The 14,422-nt window shown below is 41.1% G+C and overlaps 1 protein-coding gene across 1 annotated transcript; it reads right to left on the reverse strand.

Moving 5' to 3' along the window:
* Window positions 1-6,100: 6,100 nt before the first annotated feature.
* BMP10 (bone morphogenetic protein 10) lies at window positions 6,101-12,128 on the reverse strand. The gene is made up of 2 exons (XM_011985001.1): window positions 11,636-12,128; window positions 6,101-7,191 (listed from the first exon to the last, which is right to left on the reverse strand). The coding sequence occupies exons 1-2, from the start codon at window positions 11,967-11,969 to the stop codon at window positions 6,251-6,253; spliced, it is 1,275 nt and encodes a 424-aa protein (XP_011840391.1). The 5' UTR covers window positions 11,970-12,128; the 3' UTR covers window positions 6,101-6,250.
* Window positions 12,129-14,422: the final 2,294 nt, after the last annotated feature.

A 14,422-nucleotide genomic window follows, 5' to 3' on the forward strand; every position in this document is an offset into this window, starting at 1 on the left:
CAATTCAGGACCACATACTGCACTTAGTTGTCATGCTACTGTAGTCTGTTTTAATCTGTAACAGTTTCTCAAACTGTCTTTGCCTTTCATTGACTTTTTAAGAGTGCGGAATCTTCTTAAAATAGGTTCACCTGATATTTCCTCATAATCAGTAAGGTTATGGTATGCATTTTAGGCAGAGATACTAATAAAGAGTTGGAACTAAATTTTCTAAAGCCATTCCCATGCTGTGCAAGGAAGTGGGCTCAGTGATTTGTGTGTGAAAACTTTCTAGCAAATCTCGAGTTGACAATGCAATTCACACCTCCCATCAATCTTAATTTGAACTGAGTGGCCTAAATTTTTAATAAGATTCTCAGAATCACATTGAAGGGTAAAAATGTATTGCGGTGTCCATGTACTTCTGGGCTTTCTTTCTTGGAACGAGATGAGCTGCTTTAGATCTGTGGGAATGGTCTGAGGAAGGTTAAGAGAGGGCAGGAACTGTTTCTTGTAAACTGACAGTTCAGGAGAGTGAGTCGGAGATAATCACATAATCCATTTATAACCACCCAAGTTAACAAGCTCTCACCTTCTCCACATAGGCCCCTTATTTACAAATAGTCACTTCTATATGAAAGTGGGTTCTCATTCATGTGACTGGAGTCACACACAGCGATCTCGTGGCATGATTTCCCCACACCACAAAGCTCAGTTCACATCAGGAGTACTATTAGAACCTGTAACATACTGCAAATGTATAATGCGAGCTTTGAAAATAATTTTTTGTCTTACTTTGTAAACAAACTACCCCCCAAATCACTTGAGGCTGTGTGTGTGCCCAGTGCAATTCCAGGCTGTATCAGTAGGAAAGAAATCCCAGAACAAGGCGGCTGGTCCAGCACAGCTGTGCTCAGGTCAAACCAATTGCAGAGATGGGTTCCAGACCCCACATTGTAACAGACTTTCATAAATGGGCTTATTTAAAGAAGAGAATGAATAGGTTGCTAAAGAACTCAAAATCAAGTTACAGGAGTGGCTTTTCAGGCCTGTTTAGTCCAGTCCTGGGCTCAGCCCCATCTTGGGTTGTCAGCTCCCTTTCCTCCACGGGAGAGCCCTGTCTCACCTTATCAGTGCTCATCCAGGGCTGAGGGCTTGCCTCCCTCCAACACACTTGCCAGATTCAGACTGCCAGCTGAGACACTGGAGGCTTCCCCTCAAAAATGAGATGCAGGATGATTTTCTGATGGAAGAGATTTTATTCTACCTGAGTCTGTCCCTATGCCCTTCAAATTCCACATTCTGCCATAAGAATGAATTTCCTTCTTGAACAAGCAGCAAGGTTTCTCTGTTGGCCAGGACTGTTACCTCTAATCTGCCTCCTTTGGTATTCGAAGAAGAAATATTTCCCAGCTACTGACAAAAGGGAGCCAATTGTATTTTCTATGAATGCCTGTGCATTAATGGGAATTACACAAAGTCATATAAAGTGGGAGAACCATGGAGCCACAAAATCCCAGTCTCTACTAAGGTCAGTTACAAGCCCAAAACAACTTATGCTTTCTTCAGACCATTCTCTATTAATATAGCAATTAGTTTTATTCCCTCTGGACATGTTATCAAATAGAAACATGAAAAAGTGGGGTGTGTGCAAAACTAAATATCTCACCTCAAGGAAAAATAAGCTGCAAATAATTATCACCAAAATAATTTTTTTATTTTACTTAAAAAGACTCTGAATGTACACATTTGGTTCATGAACACAGGGTAAAATATTTATTTCCATCTTCATTTTAGTCTAGTGATAACTATACAAATCTGGACATGGATAATGAACAGGTTTTACCTGAGAACATGACCGTGCACCAGCTGATTCTGTGTGTCTGTGGCGTTCACTGATTTCCAATGTCCACGAATGCTCAGTAGACAGGCGCTGGCACATTGGCCGCCCTATCACTACCAAGCCAGGTGCTCACAAAACCAGTGCTCGTGTGTGATAAAAACATGCTGATCACAACAAACAGTTATTCCATGATGGGTTTTTAACTTATGAAAAAAGTTCCACATGCAGAAACACCCCTGCATACTTCTCTTGCATAGTCATGTCTACCTTCCATTTAACATATGAAATCAACTATTCTTGTTTAGGGGCAAGAAAATGCACAGAGTCATACCAGCCTTTCCTCTTGCACCACATGTGAGCTTGCAGAACTGCAGAGGGTTAAGAATGACCCACAGTGACTCTGAAAAGATCTACAGTCCTTAAAAAGGACAACACCCCTTCTGTGTTCTAGACAAGTTAACAAGGTTTTGCCGGAACACTGCTGGGCTTCATAATCTGTTGATGAATCAAGTAAGAAGAATACATAAAATTCTCTTACATGAAAATATCTTTTACTTGAAGACTGTAAATCATAACAAATACTGAAACATTCAGTAACAGCTCTGAAAAAAAAAAGTTTTTGTCGTTAATTCCCCAGACCAAAATTTACACATCGGGAAAGAATTGGGCACTTTGGGGCTGACTCTTTTGGAAACCACTAAGCTAACATCTTTAACATTTACAAAGTAATTGGTCCAATTACAAATGAATTTGACCAATCACATCTCTGAATTTCTGGGTCAGTGAAGGCAATAGGTAAATTCCAGAGGAGAAGTACCAGCTTTGGGGGATGAAAAGATTCATTTAAATAGCGTCTCCATTTACTGAGTAGCAATCACATTCTCTCACAGCCTGACAATATTTGCCTTTCATGATAAACTGACAACATCACTTTATGAAACTGCATGACAATGTATTGGTTAAATATTTCCTGGAACATCTACACTTCAGTTAAAACTGTACTATTTACAAATCAGAAAATATACTACAAAGCATGTTTGGAGGCACAGCACACCTACAAGACACAAAAATACAAAATTATGGCAAGCTGTGGAAGATTCCTTAAACCAATAGAACATTCTGATGCAAAAAGAGAGAGATGGAAATACAGGCCATATATTATATGTGAGCCATATTCTGAAGCCCAGAAGACTCTCTATCCAAAAGGGAATCACAGACATAAAAATAAAATATTTGGTATTCTACAATATTTTACAAAAATAAATATATCAATCAATAAATAGTGGGAAGCCTAGAAACTCTTACATGAATATTTTGGCTGTGGGCTGCCCAAGTCCCTCTGCTGTAATTCTCCTCAAGAGTTGTTTAGCTATATCAACTTCGGTGATGATAATTCTGCCATAAAAGGGAAAAAAAACTAGCATGGGACCTAGCAGAAGGTCTATGACCAGAGAAACATTACCGAGATTCTACCTTTTGAACGATCTGACAATGTTCTGACTTCCTGTCAATGCAGGAGTTGGAGATGACGCCGGTGTGCTGCCAGGCATCCGGTAAGAGTTGGGAGAACTCTACGGGCTGTGTCTTTTCACTTTCTCATAAAAAGAAAGCCAAAAAAATACAACTAGCAACATTTGAAAAGCCAGTATGTTGCTCTCTGCACTCCCTCTCCACAGCGAAGCAGAAAAATCGTAGAAATTCAGGTTTACATCCGAACGGGCAAAAAGAGAAACTGGGCTATGCAGCCTAATTGCCAACAGCCTATATTTTCATATCTCTTTAACAGAAGAGTGACTATAAGTGCTCGAGACAAGATTTCTCCACAAGCCCAGAGCCAGCAGTGCACACAGTGGAAAGCAGGGCTGGCACATCCTTAACATTCTAGTATCAGGGTGCTAATGTCAGCAGTGTGCTAATGTCAGTGGGATACTAAATGTCAGCAGTGTGCCAGTGCCAGTGCACAGCTCCCAAGAGCTGACTTAGGTTTTAGACGTTTTGCAAGCCAGTTGACATCACCTTGGTAGCTCAAGATAGACCATGTAGGAGGATTTACAGCATTGAAATCCACAAATCAGGGCTTTTTCCCCCTCCCTGGATTGCTGGTTGTAAGGGATTTACCAGCAAACCACTGTCATATGTATTAGACATAAAGAAAATTTTGCTTAATTTTTATCTAACCAGGACTATCCTGGTCAGCTGAGGTTTTACTGTGTATCTATTACAGTGTCCTTTAGAAAGGATAAGAAGTACCTTGGAGTATGTGAGTATATATTGTGTACCATGGAGTATGAAGGATGCACCACGTTCCACTGAGGGTGTTAAGTGTGGTTGTTCAAAGCCAGCTATGCATCACACACACATACACACATCATGTTATATGGAGGCTGCTCCACAAATAGTGATTCTGAGTTGTATGGCTTTCTCAAAATATCAATCACTGTATACCCGCTGATGGTCAAAATACCGCTCTTCCAGGAGCAATGAATTCCCCAGGATTCACCCAGCAGACTATAGATCTAGCGAGCTGAGGTTCAAATTGGGCAAAAGTTCTTCAAAATGGTTTTCCTTGCCTCTATTGTCTAGCGCAGTTTGAGTTTATAATCTTAAGAGATTTGTAAAAGGCGGCTGATGGTTTTCCAGGGTAAAAAAAAGAAGAAAGTGTCAGACTTCTTAAAAAGCATTCCTTAAGATAAGTAGCGGTGAATGGGGGACGATGTACTGGAAACCACATTCCTGGTTCTAACAGGAACCGTCCATGTTCCCTGCCTGGAGATGCTGGAACAGTTTGGAAACTGCTCTGCTCTGGTTCCTCCTGCACAAAACCCAGGATATGCTTACTAGGTAGAGGGAAATGGTAGGGGTTAAGACTGGAGCCTGCCACCTGCCAGGAAAACCCACGGGACCCTTCCTGTGCAGATCACTTCCCCACCACTTTCAGTCCTGGCCAGTTACAAAATGGGAAGATGGTAAGATGAGAAGATGAGAAAGTTACTGAGTTTCTACCATGAAGCCAACATGATTTCCAAATTCAGTCTTGGCTTTTGAGTCATTTGGTTGTGTGTCTATCCATAAATTCGTTTATTGAAATTCATTCATTTGGACTCTGGTTTTCTTTTTCTTATACTTACCTATTCTGGTTTTCCTTTTTCTTATACCTAAGTATTCAACATTTGATAAAGGATAGTATTAAAATAAAATCAAATTAAATATCAGGGCAAGATTTAGAAATTAGAACACTAACTCCTTTCACCCTGAGAACAAAGGCACTTAGGTGTCCCTTTCCAGTTCACAGCATGCGTCATGAAGGCCAGGGAAGAGCAGGAACACAGGGATGGGAGGAAGGCGTGAGGCACTAGAGCAAAGAAGAAAGAGGGAAGAAAGAAGATGGAGCAGAGGAAAGCAGGGGTGTGGAGACAAGGGAACAGCATTAACAGGTGAAGAAAGATATTAACATCCTTTCTTCTAACAGACAGATCCCTTCTGATTTTCCTCCTGTTAGTCTTTGATACTTCTATTTTGTCCAAAAGATTTAATTATTTAAATAGAATCGCTTATGATTTTACAGACACATCTGAGGATAGCCTCTGAGGATAGCATGAATATCCTTTTCCCTTTCTCCCTTTCTCCCCTTCAAGTGCCCTCCTGACCCCTCTACTCTCCGCAGCAGCAGCAACAGCCAGTACTCATGGCCTTGCTTTCCTATTGTCTCAGGAACAGATTCATGCTGGTTTCTTCTGTTTTCCTGCCTTGACCAGGAGCTGCCCTCTGGAGCACACTGGTCCCCCACGGGTTCAGTTTTTCCTGTTGTACCTCTAAGACCTCTTGAGTCCATTTGGTTTCTGTATCAATTAACCCTTCCTTTCAAGCATCCTTTGCCAGGCCCCGCCTCTCTGAGCAACCACAGAAACTCAACTGACAAACGTTACACTTACATTTCCAGAGTATTTAGGAATTGTAATACTTCCTAGGATGATTAAAACCCTGATGCAAATTATCTTGACTTAAATCTTACTCAGAGAAGAGGTAACAGAGAACATACCATTGGCCTTTAATATGCACACTTTTGAGTGAATCATGCATGTAGATGAGTATAATCTGCCTGCATAGAACCAAAAGATTTCTGTAAGTTCATGTATGTACAAATATACATACACAAGTATGTGTCTTTTGACACTGTATTTTGCCTAGGAGTTGTTTTCAAATCAACGTGGAGGTGGCATTGCCAGGAAATGGCAAGTCCAAAGAGAAAACAGATTGAAAGGGACTTAACTGGAGAGGAAAATATGCATTTCCTACAACAAACCGACCTGTCCATTTCCTGAAGGCAGCAAGCCTCTATTACTGTACACCCTTATTAAATAATCTCATTAAATAGGAACACCAAATATACACATTTACAGTTATTAAATAAGCCACAGGACTCTTCTTCTATCTACAGCCACATTCGGAGACGGCCATGCCTTCGTATTTAAACTTGTAGGTGACAACGCCTTTGTCTAAATAGAGGATGGAGATGGGCTCTAGCTTTGTGGGCACACAGCAGGCTTTGGAAGCTTTCTGGGAATTCTTGAGGTGGACCAAGGCCTGGATAATTGCATGCTTTGTGGGTGTGAGATGTTCTGCCAGGGGATAGTTACAAACACCACGACATTCATAGGCTTCGTATCCAGGCGGAGCAATGATCCAGGAGTCCCACCCAATCTCCTTGAAGTCGATGTAGAGCGGGGTCCTCTTACAGTAGTTTCCTTTGGCGTTCCTTCTGATTCGGGCAGTGGAGTCATAGATGATGTTTGATCTCATCTGCAACAAAGCCTCTTCCCCAGGTCCACCGGAAAAGCCATCCAGGCCCAAGTTGTCTAGCTCTGGAAGTTGCTCATGGGAAATCATTTCATTTAGTTCCTCCTTCCTCTCCTTGTCACTGCTTTGGTCATCAGAAAACACTATGAGCAAAGGGTTATGCTTATTCTGGGCACTGGTGTCTATTTCCAGTCGTCCACTGCTGGCATCCTCAGCTTCATCGTGTTTGCTCTCAATGTGAACCTCCAGCTGGTGGGTGGATGAGCCTGACTTTTGCCAATGTCTGATGGCATCTGTGACATCAAAAGTCTCCCACTCACTGTTGGTTCCATAGATCTCCCCTGACACCAAGACCAGCATGTTTCTTTCTCCCTCATTATCCCCTTTGCTCTCCAGCACTTCAAAAATGGTAATTTTCCGGTCTACTCCATCGTATATCATACGATCCCTTTGCACCAGTGTGTACAGCCTAAGTTCAGCCATGATGACCTCTTCATGGTGAGGAATGGACACATTGAAGAGGAGGGGGTATTTTCGGAGTCCGTTAAAACTGACTGGCTGGGAAAACAGATCTGAAAAAAGAAATTTGCAAAAATCAGGTTTGCAGTGGGTCTCAGGGAAAAACAGATGCTTATTTATGTAATAAGAAGGCCTTACCATGCATAAAGCTCAATGCAGAAAGAATGAAGGGAGAAGATCAATGAGGACAAACACAATGTCAGCATTCTGTGTGACACAAGAAATCCCGAAAGGTCAGTGGTAGAATGCCCAAAAGAGTTCAGTTGCCAAGACTAAAATGGAAAATGGGGGTCTAATGGATGGGGTAAAATTCAGCCAGCCTTGCTTGAATAGCTCATCAGACACAGAATTACAGAACTGGGAGAGAACTTGGAGATTGTGTGGGCAAGTCCCCAAATTTCCTGACCAACAAAGAGCCATCAAATGGGACATGTGATTGTTCTTTTCTTGAAGCTTTTCAGGGATGAGGACTTCATGGTTTTTTAATATTTGTGTTTGTAGTGGGTGGAGATCCCCACACAGTTGGCTGGGCACTGTTCTTCCTAAAAGACCTCCATTTAGATCAGAGGTTGGTAAATTAGAGCCTATGGGCCAAAATGGGCCTGCTACCTGCTTCGGGAAATAAAGTTTTATTGGAACACAGCCTCATCCACTGTTTTTGTATTGTCTGTGGCTGCTTTTGCACTATAATGGCAGAGTTAAATAGACGCAACAGAGAACATACAGCCTGCAAAGCTTAAAATCGTTATTATCTGTCTGGACCTTTACAGAAGAAACTTGCTGACTTCTGTTCTAGGCAACAAAGCCTGACAAGGTCAATAAGACAGCCATAAACCAAGAGGGTCACAGCAATTGACTTTTGGTTATATGGTCCAAAGAGTAATGGGAGAAAGTGAATCCTGGGACTAGATTGGTTGCCTTAGTCTTGTACCCCTAGCACCTAGCATGGAGCATGGCACAAATAACTCACTCAATAATGTTTATGAATCAACTCTGTAAAAGTCCTTTAGTCTTAAAAGGACACCTCCAAATACTATCATGTTGACTTCCTATCTGAATATTTTACAGTTAGCCCAAAGCTCCTGCACACTTGCCTCAGGTAATGAGTCTACAAGGAAGCCCTGAAGGCATTTGCCATCAGATTATCAAAGGGCTCCATGGCACTGAAGATGCTAAGGACCACCAACTGGGGGTTCTCCCTCATCACTGGCAACATTTCTCCAAGTATATACTTAATTCATGATCTCAGTGAGTCCCTGTTCCAGATTATAATCTTTTAATATTTTTCTTTAACTTGATCTAATTATTTTACACTTATTATCTATTTTAGACTTTAGAATGATGTTCCTAAGCAACATCATTCATGAAAGGAGAGATTTGAGGTGATATTTATGTATGTTTGCTAAAAATCCATATTAATAAAAATATACAATTATTTCACATGATTCATAGCTTTCTATGGGAACCACCTAAAATCATCTTACACACTGCCAATGGGAAATGCTGACCTACAGAATGAATTTAAACTCCCTGGAATGGCTTTCAAGATCAGCTATACATGGGTCTTAGCCTCCTGATCAGACATAACTTCCTTACATCCTCCACAGTGCACGGAACACTGTGATTACTCAGTAATATTTGTGAACAATTGAATGGATTTGTAAACCCTTCTGTCTCAACTACATTGATATCTTTACCACCTGTCAAAACACTCTTTTTTCCCCGTAATTTTCACGTTTTCACTTGTTCTTCTGACCCTTGGAAAGCCCTTTCACCTCACCTCCACCTATCCAGCTCTGACATCTCCTGTAAAAGGCTCCCTTACTTCTTTATCTGAAAGTTCCCTCCCCTCCCCTCTGAAATCACTTGAGCACTTTACATCTCCTTTGATCTTTGTCATTTACGTCCTTGTATTTCAGCCATCTTTTTATGAATGAATTTTCCCAACTAGATTGCCATCCTCCTGGTTTGAATGGCTCAAAACTCCCTTGTATGTCTCTGTCCTACTATGATGGCTTAAACAGAGGTAGTGCTTTAAAAATATTGATTAGTTGATGATTCTAGGCATCAGACTAAATTGATTTATGGGCGTGACATATGACTTTAATCCATCATCAAGCTCTTGGGTTGGGCTTGGGAATTATTCTCCCACTCTTAGAAGGGAGGAGATTTGACTCCCCATGGACAGGGAACATGGAGGAGTAGGCTGGCTGCTCTACCCAGGAGAAAAGTATAAAATAAGAGCTCACTGTAGTGGGAAGAAGGCATTACAAAGCATACAAAGAAGCTTTTGGTGTTAATGGATATATTCATGATCTTCATTGTGGTGATGGTTTCAATGAATGTTACCTATGTCAAAACCTTTCAAATTATACACTTTAAATATGTGCAATTATACTTTTATACACCAATATTTTTATAAGTCAAATATACCTCAAGAAGACTGTTTTGAAAAAGTAAGTTCGCTGTGACGTTCTGTGCATGTGCAAATGCAGTAAGCAATAGACTGAAGAGTTACATTTCAGGGCAAGAGAACTAATGTTTGTTGACAAATTTCTCTTGCCAGATGCTTTGCAACCATGATCTTCTCTGGTTCTCACAATGACCCCATAATGCAGGTATTGATTCTCTGCTCATTTTGCACCAGAAGAAATCAAGCCTCGATGCAGGGAACTGACTTCCCCTGACAAGGTGATAAAGGAGCAGTGCTAGGAATTGAGGGCATGCTTTTTTCACGTTGGAGGTGGCACTTTTTTTCCTAAGATGATGTAGGTTTGGAGTTTTTTTTTGGTCTTTGTCTCCTAGGGAGCTGCACTAAGCAGATCCAAAGAGTAAGAAGAGAGGCAATAGTAGCCAACAGGGTGTGCCCTGTGCGATTTCTGTCCTCAGGCTGCACATTTCCTGCAGACGGGCCGAGGTGCTGGCGGCTGGGTTGTTTACTGAGAGATGTGTGTTCCTGCCCTCAATAATCTCCAGTAATAATAAGCACAGTAAACTCCACATCCTGACCTGGATCATCCAGATACCCTATGAGAGAAGTGAGAATGGAAAACGTTTCTACTTTTCCGGGGGATGCAAACAACATTTTCTCACCGGCACCCAGAGCCAGACACTTAGGGCTCGGTGCTGAGAAGTATTAGGGAGGGTTCTTACAGGAGGAGGTTGTTCATTTTCAATTCAGACTCCCCTCCAAAAGGAATCTGTAATCTCATCTTGCCATTTCCATGAGAAAGATGTTATGAAATAGAAATTTTGTCAGCCAACTCAATTTTAAAGGCAGATATCTTAGAGACCAAGGAATACCTACTCAACATTTATTCCAGCACCTAGAATATTAAGTAACTCATTAGTAATCACTGAAGTTGGATCAGCACTTCATAGTAAATGGAGTGCTTTCTTATCTGTAACCTCTTTTGAGTCACTCAACTATGTTACTAGGTATTATTACCCCCACTTTACAGATGAGGAAATTGAGGCTCTGAGTCATCAGCTAATTATTTACAACCACTAAGCCAACCAGCCCTTAAAATTCCAAGCCCTGAGCTATTTCTTCACTATTACCTTTCTTCTTTTGAGAACATCTGGCCAACATTGATGGGAAGCTTCTTTTATACCTGTTTAGTGACTATAAAAACATAATTGGCAAATATTAAATTAGTTCATTTGGACTATCAGCTTCTACCATGGATATTTAGATATCAGAGTTTTTTTTCCTACCAGGACCATATTAAGCAAAAAATAAAAAATAGAAAATAAATAACTTGCTAGCTCATTAGATTTAGTTACCAAATTTAAAGACTGAGGAGAAGAAAACAAACTTTTCCCACCAGTAATTCAAAGCTTGTACGTTGCTCTTTATAAAGACGGAAATGATGAGCTGGATGATTAATGGGCCATCCACACTTCCTGGAAACTGTAAACAGTGCTTTAAGGATGTACATGACACATCAAACAACACAGCCTTAGGAAGAATCTTTAAAATATATTTCCATCCTGTTTGAATATTTCTTAAATACGGTCACAAAATAAAAACTTATCAAAAGTTTGAACAAAACACAAATCACAACTTGATGTTTTTTGACTGATTTTATCCTTGGTATTCTAAGTAGAAGTTGAGAAATTTTTTAGTTAATTAAAAGCCCAAATGGCAATCAAGGCCTATTTGGAAAATGACAAAGATACGGCAGTAGACCAACATTAATTCTTTGTGTTGCTTGGTGTTCAAATTAACATTTTTTAACAGGACCCAATGATGATGTCAAATTGATAGATATTTTGTGGCTTTGGATTAAAAGATGTTTGTAAGTATTTATTGAGGTTCTGAAATGACTATATAAATGGTATAGACCAAAATGTGCCTTGTTTTTGTGTATCTGTATGTATTTAACATCCTTATATAGATGTATTTAGCCTTACCTATATCATTCCCATGCATTGTAAATTTACTTATAGTGTCTTGAAAAAAATCCAAGCCAAATTTCATCAGCAAAAACTTACCTTCATTCTTGAAACTCCTAATGATGTTGGCAGAGGGCATGGAGGTCCGATCTGTTGCAAATTTGTTGTAGAGTTCCAACATGTACTCTGGTGGGTCCACCTTGGCTGAATCCTGCGTGGGGATGTCAGAGAGGTTTAGTGTCTTGAGAAACTCATCCTTCATGCTCTGGAGCAGTGTGTTAAAGTCGACACCATCTTGCTCTGAGAAAACATCATCAAAAAGGGGCATATCTTCTTCCAGAGGAGACTGCTCTAGGCTCATGATGGGGCTCCCAGAAACCAAGTGAGCTGCCAGGCAGAAAAGAGCGCACAGTGTCAGGCCCAGAGAGCCCATGACTCCGCTCGAGCCCTTAGGCCAAGCCAGGAAGGTTTAGCTCTCCTGGGCTCTAAGTGGCAGTTTTATCTTGTGGAGCGTAAATGTCTCCTGTCACTGGAGACAAGTTTGGAAACTCTTCCTCTCTCTCTCCCTCCCCCTACCACTCTTCCTCTCCCCCTAAAAGTCAGGTTGCAGTAATTGGATAACAAAATCCCCTATAGGGGCCTAGCCTTTCTTATCTCCCTAGTGTAAACTTGTGCACCAGAATTTGTTTCTATCTTGCAATCCCTATTTCTTTTAATGAGCATTTTGTAAACATTTCCACATTCTGACACTGGTCGAGAGATAGGACAATTTTCTCTTTGCAAAGGCTCTGCTTCTCTTCCCTTCAATTCACTTCCTTTCAGCAGGAATGCCTCCATTCTGTTTTTATGGGGCTTAGTTTCACACATGCATATAATAGGTATAAGAATCAACATAATGCACATCAGTGGTGATACATAGTAATTTGAGCGGTAGGGCTTACATCCTCAGATAAACACTTCTGAAGACAGACCAAATATCCAAACTTTCCAAGTTTAAGTTAATAGCTATAAATGGATTATATAAGTTTTTAGAAGTGTACCTTTTTAGAAACAGGAAAGTATAAACGTCATGATTGATAGCCTTTTTTCCTACCTATTTGATCTGGCTAAAATGGCATGTGAAAAAGAGGCAAGTGCTTAGTTATAGCGGCAACTAAAATTTATTAGATGCTTCCTACAAACAGGCATTGTACTGAGTGCTTTACATCTATCATCAGGTGTGCTCCCGTAATAACCCTATCATTATCTCTATCACATATATGGGTCAGTGAAGTTATGTAGCTTGCCAGAGGCCACAAACCTGCAAAGTGATGGAGTTACAATTTGAGCCAAGGCAGTCTGATTCTTATGAAGAATAAAACCGTCACACTTTTAAACACAATTCCACCATACTAGGGCATGGGCAATAATGCTGAGAGGCCAGCACATCCCCAGATCATCCTGGAGGCAGGAGGCAGGCAGAAATTTGCAGTTGGATATGGACCTCAGGTCCTCCACCTGTGCAGTGAATTGTTAATATGACCGGCATCTCTGCCAAATTCATCCTTCTGACTCAATCAAAATTGTCATCAAGAGGCTCCAGCAAAAGCTTGGTGTGATGGTTAATACTGAGTGTCAACTTGATTGGATTGCAGGATGCAAAGTATTGATCCTGGGTGTGTCTGTGAGGGTGTTGCCAAACGAGATTAACATTTGAGTCAGTGCGCTGGGAAAGGCAAACCCACCCTTAACCTAGGTAGGCACCATCTAATCAGCCACCAGCATGGCTAGAATATAAAGCAGGCAGAAAAACGTGAAAAGACTAGACTGGCCCAGAGTCGCAGCCTATACCTTTCTCCCATGCTGGATGCTTCCTGCCTTTGAACATGGGACTCCAAGTTCTTCCGTCTGGGGACTTGGACTGGCTCTCCTTGCTCCTCAGCTTGCAGACGGCCTATTGTGGGACCTTGTGATGGCGTGAGTTAATACTTAATAAACTCATATATATATCTCCATCCCCTGTTAGTTCTGTCCCTCTAGAGAACCCTGACTAATATACTTGGCAAACAACATTACTAGGCACACAAAAAATGCCAAATGCCTTGGTCCTGAAAATAAAGATGGTAGAATCGAGTGTGTGTCCGGATTAGGAAAGACAAATCAGTTTCATCACATTTTCCATCCTAACTAGTGACAGTAGCAGCCGTGGTGCAGCCAGAGAGGCCCTGTGGACAAGCCCAGGGGATGTTTTTTCCCATTGAGGCGGTAGTCCTGGCATCTTTCTGACTTGCTCAGCGCACGCCATTACTCACGCGTCCTGGTGCTGTGTTCCGAGGGCTGTGTCCAGATATTTGGTTCACTGGAATCTTTTCTCAGTTTCTAAGTTAAATTTTCCTATGTTCATTCTCATCGACTAGCTACAATATCTCCACTTAGCTTTTTCTCCAGGCTCACTTAGGTTTCTAGTCATCTTTTGATCCTTTTTCCTCCTAAAATGTACAATGTTACAGTCGTTTTTTAAATTACCATAGAAGGAACCATATTTTGTTTAGTAGTTGTTAATTGTCCATTTGTTTAATAGTTGTTGATTTTGATTCAGTGTTCTCTTTTGATTCAAACTTTCTGCTCCCATAGTAAGAAGACAATTGTAGACTGGAGACGCAGTCCCATAAGTGAGTGAGTGACTCCAAGGGTCAGAAGCCGTCCTTCGGGTGGCTCGTTTTAACATGAGGTTTCTGACAGCATACCAGCAATGCCCTGTATCATGTCCTGCATCCAAACAAGCACCCATTTATCTTCACACACACACAGATGTCAACGCACACTCCAAAACTCTGAATGGCAGGCATGTGCGTGTAACTGCCACAGGACAGCAGTGTAAGTGGTGGTACTTGTAACCCCTGAGCA

The sequence above is a fragment of the Mandrillus leucophaeus genome, unplaced genomic scaffold (genome assembly GCF_000951045.1).
Source record: "Mandrillus leucophaeus isolate KB7577 unplaced genomic scaffold, Mleu.le_1.0 Scaffold279, whole genome shotgun sequence".
Lineage (NCBI taxonomy): Eukaryota > Metazoa > Chordata > Mammalia > Primates > Cercopithecidae > Mandrillus > Mandrillus leucophaeus.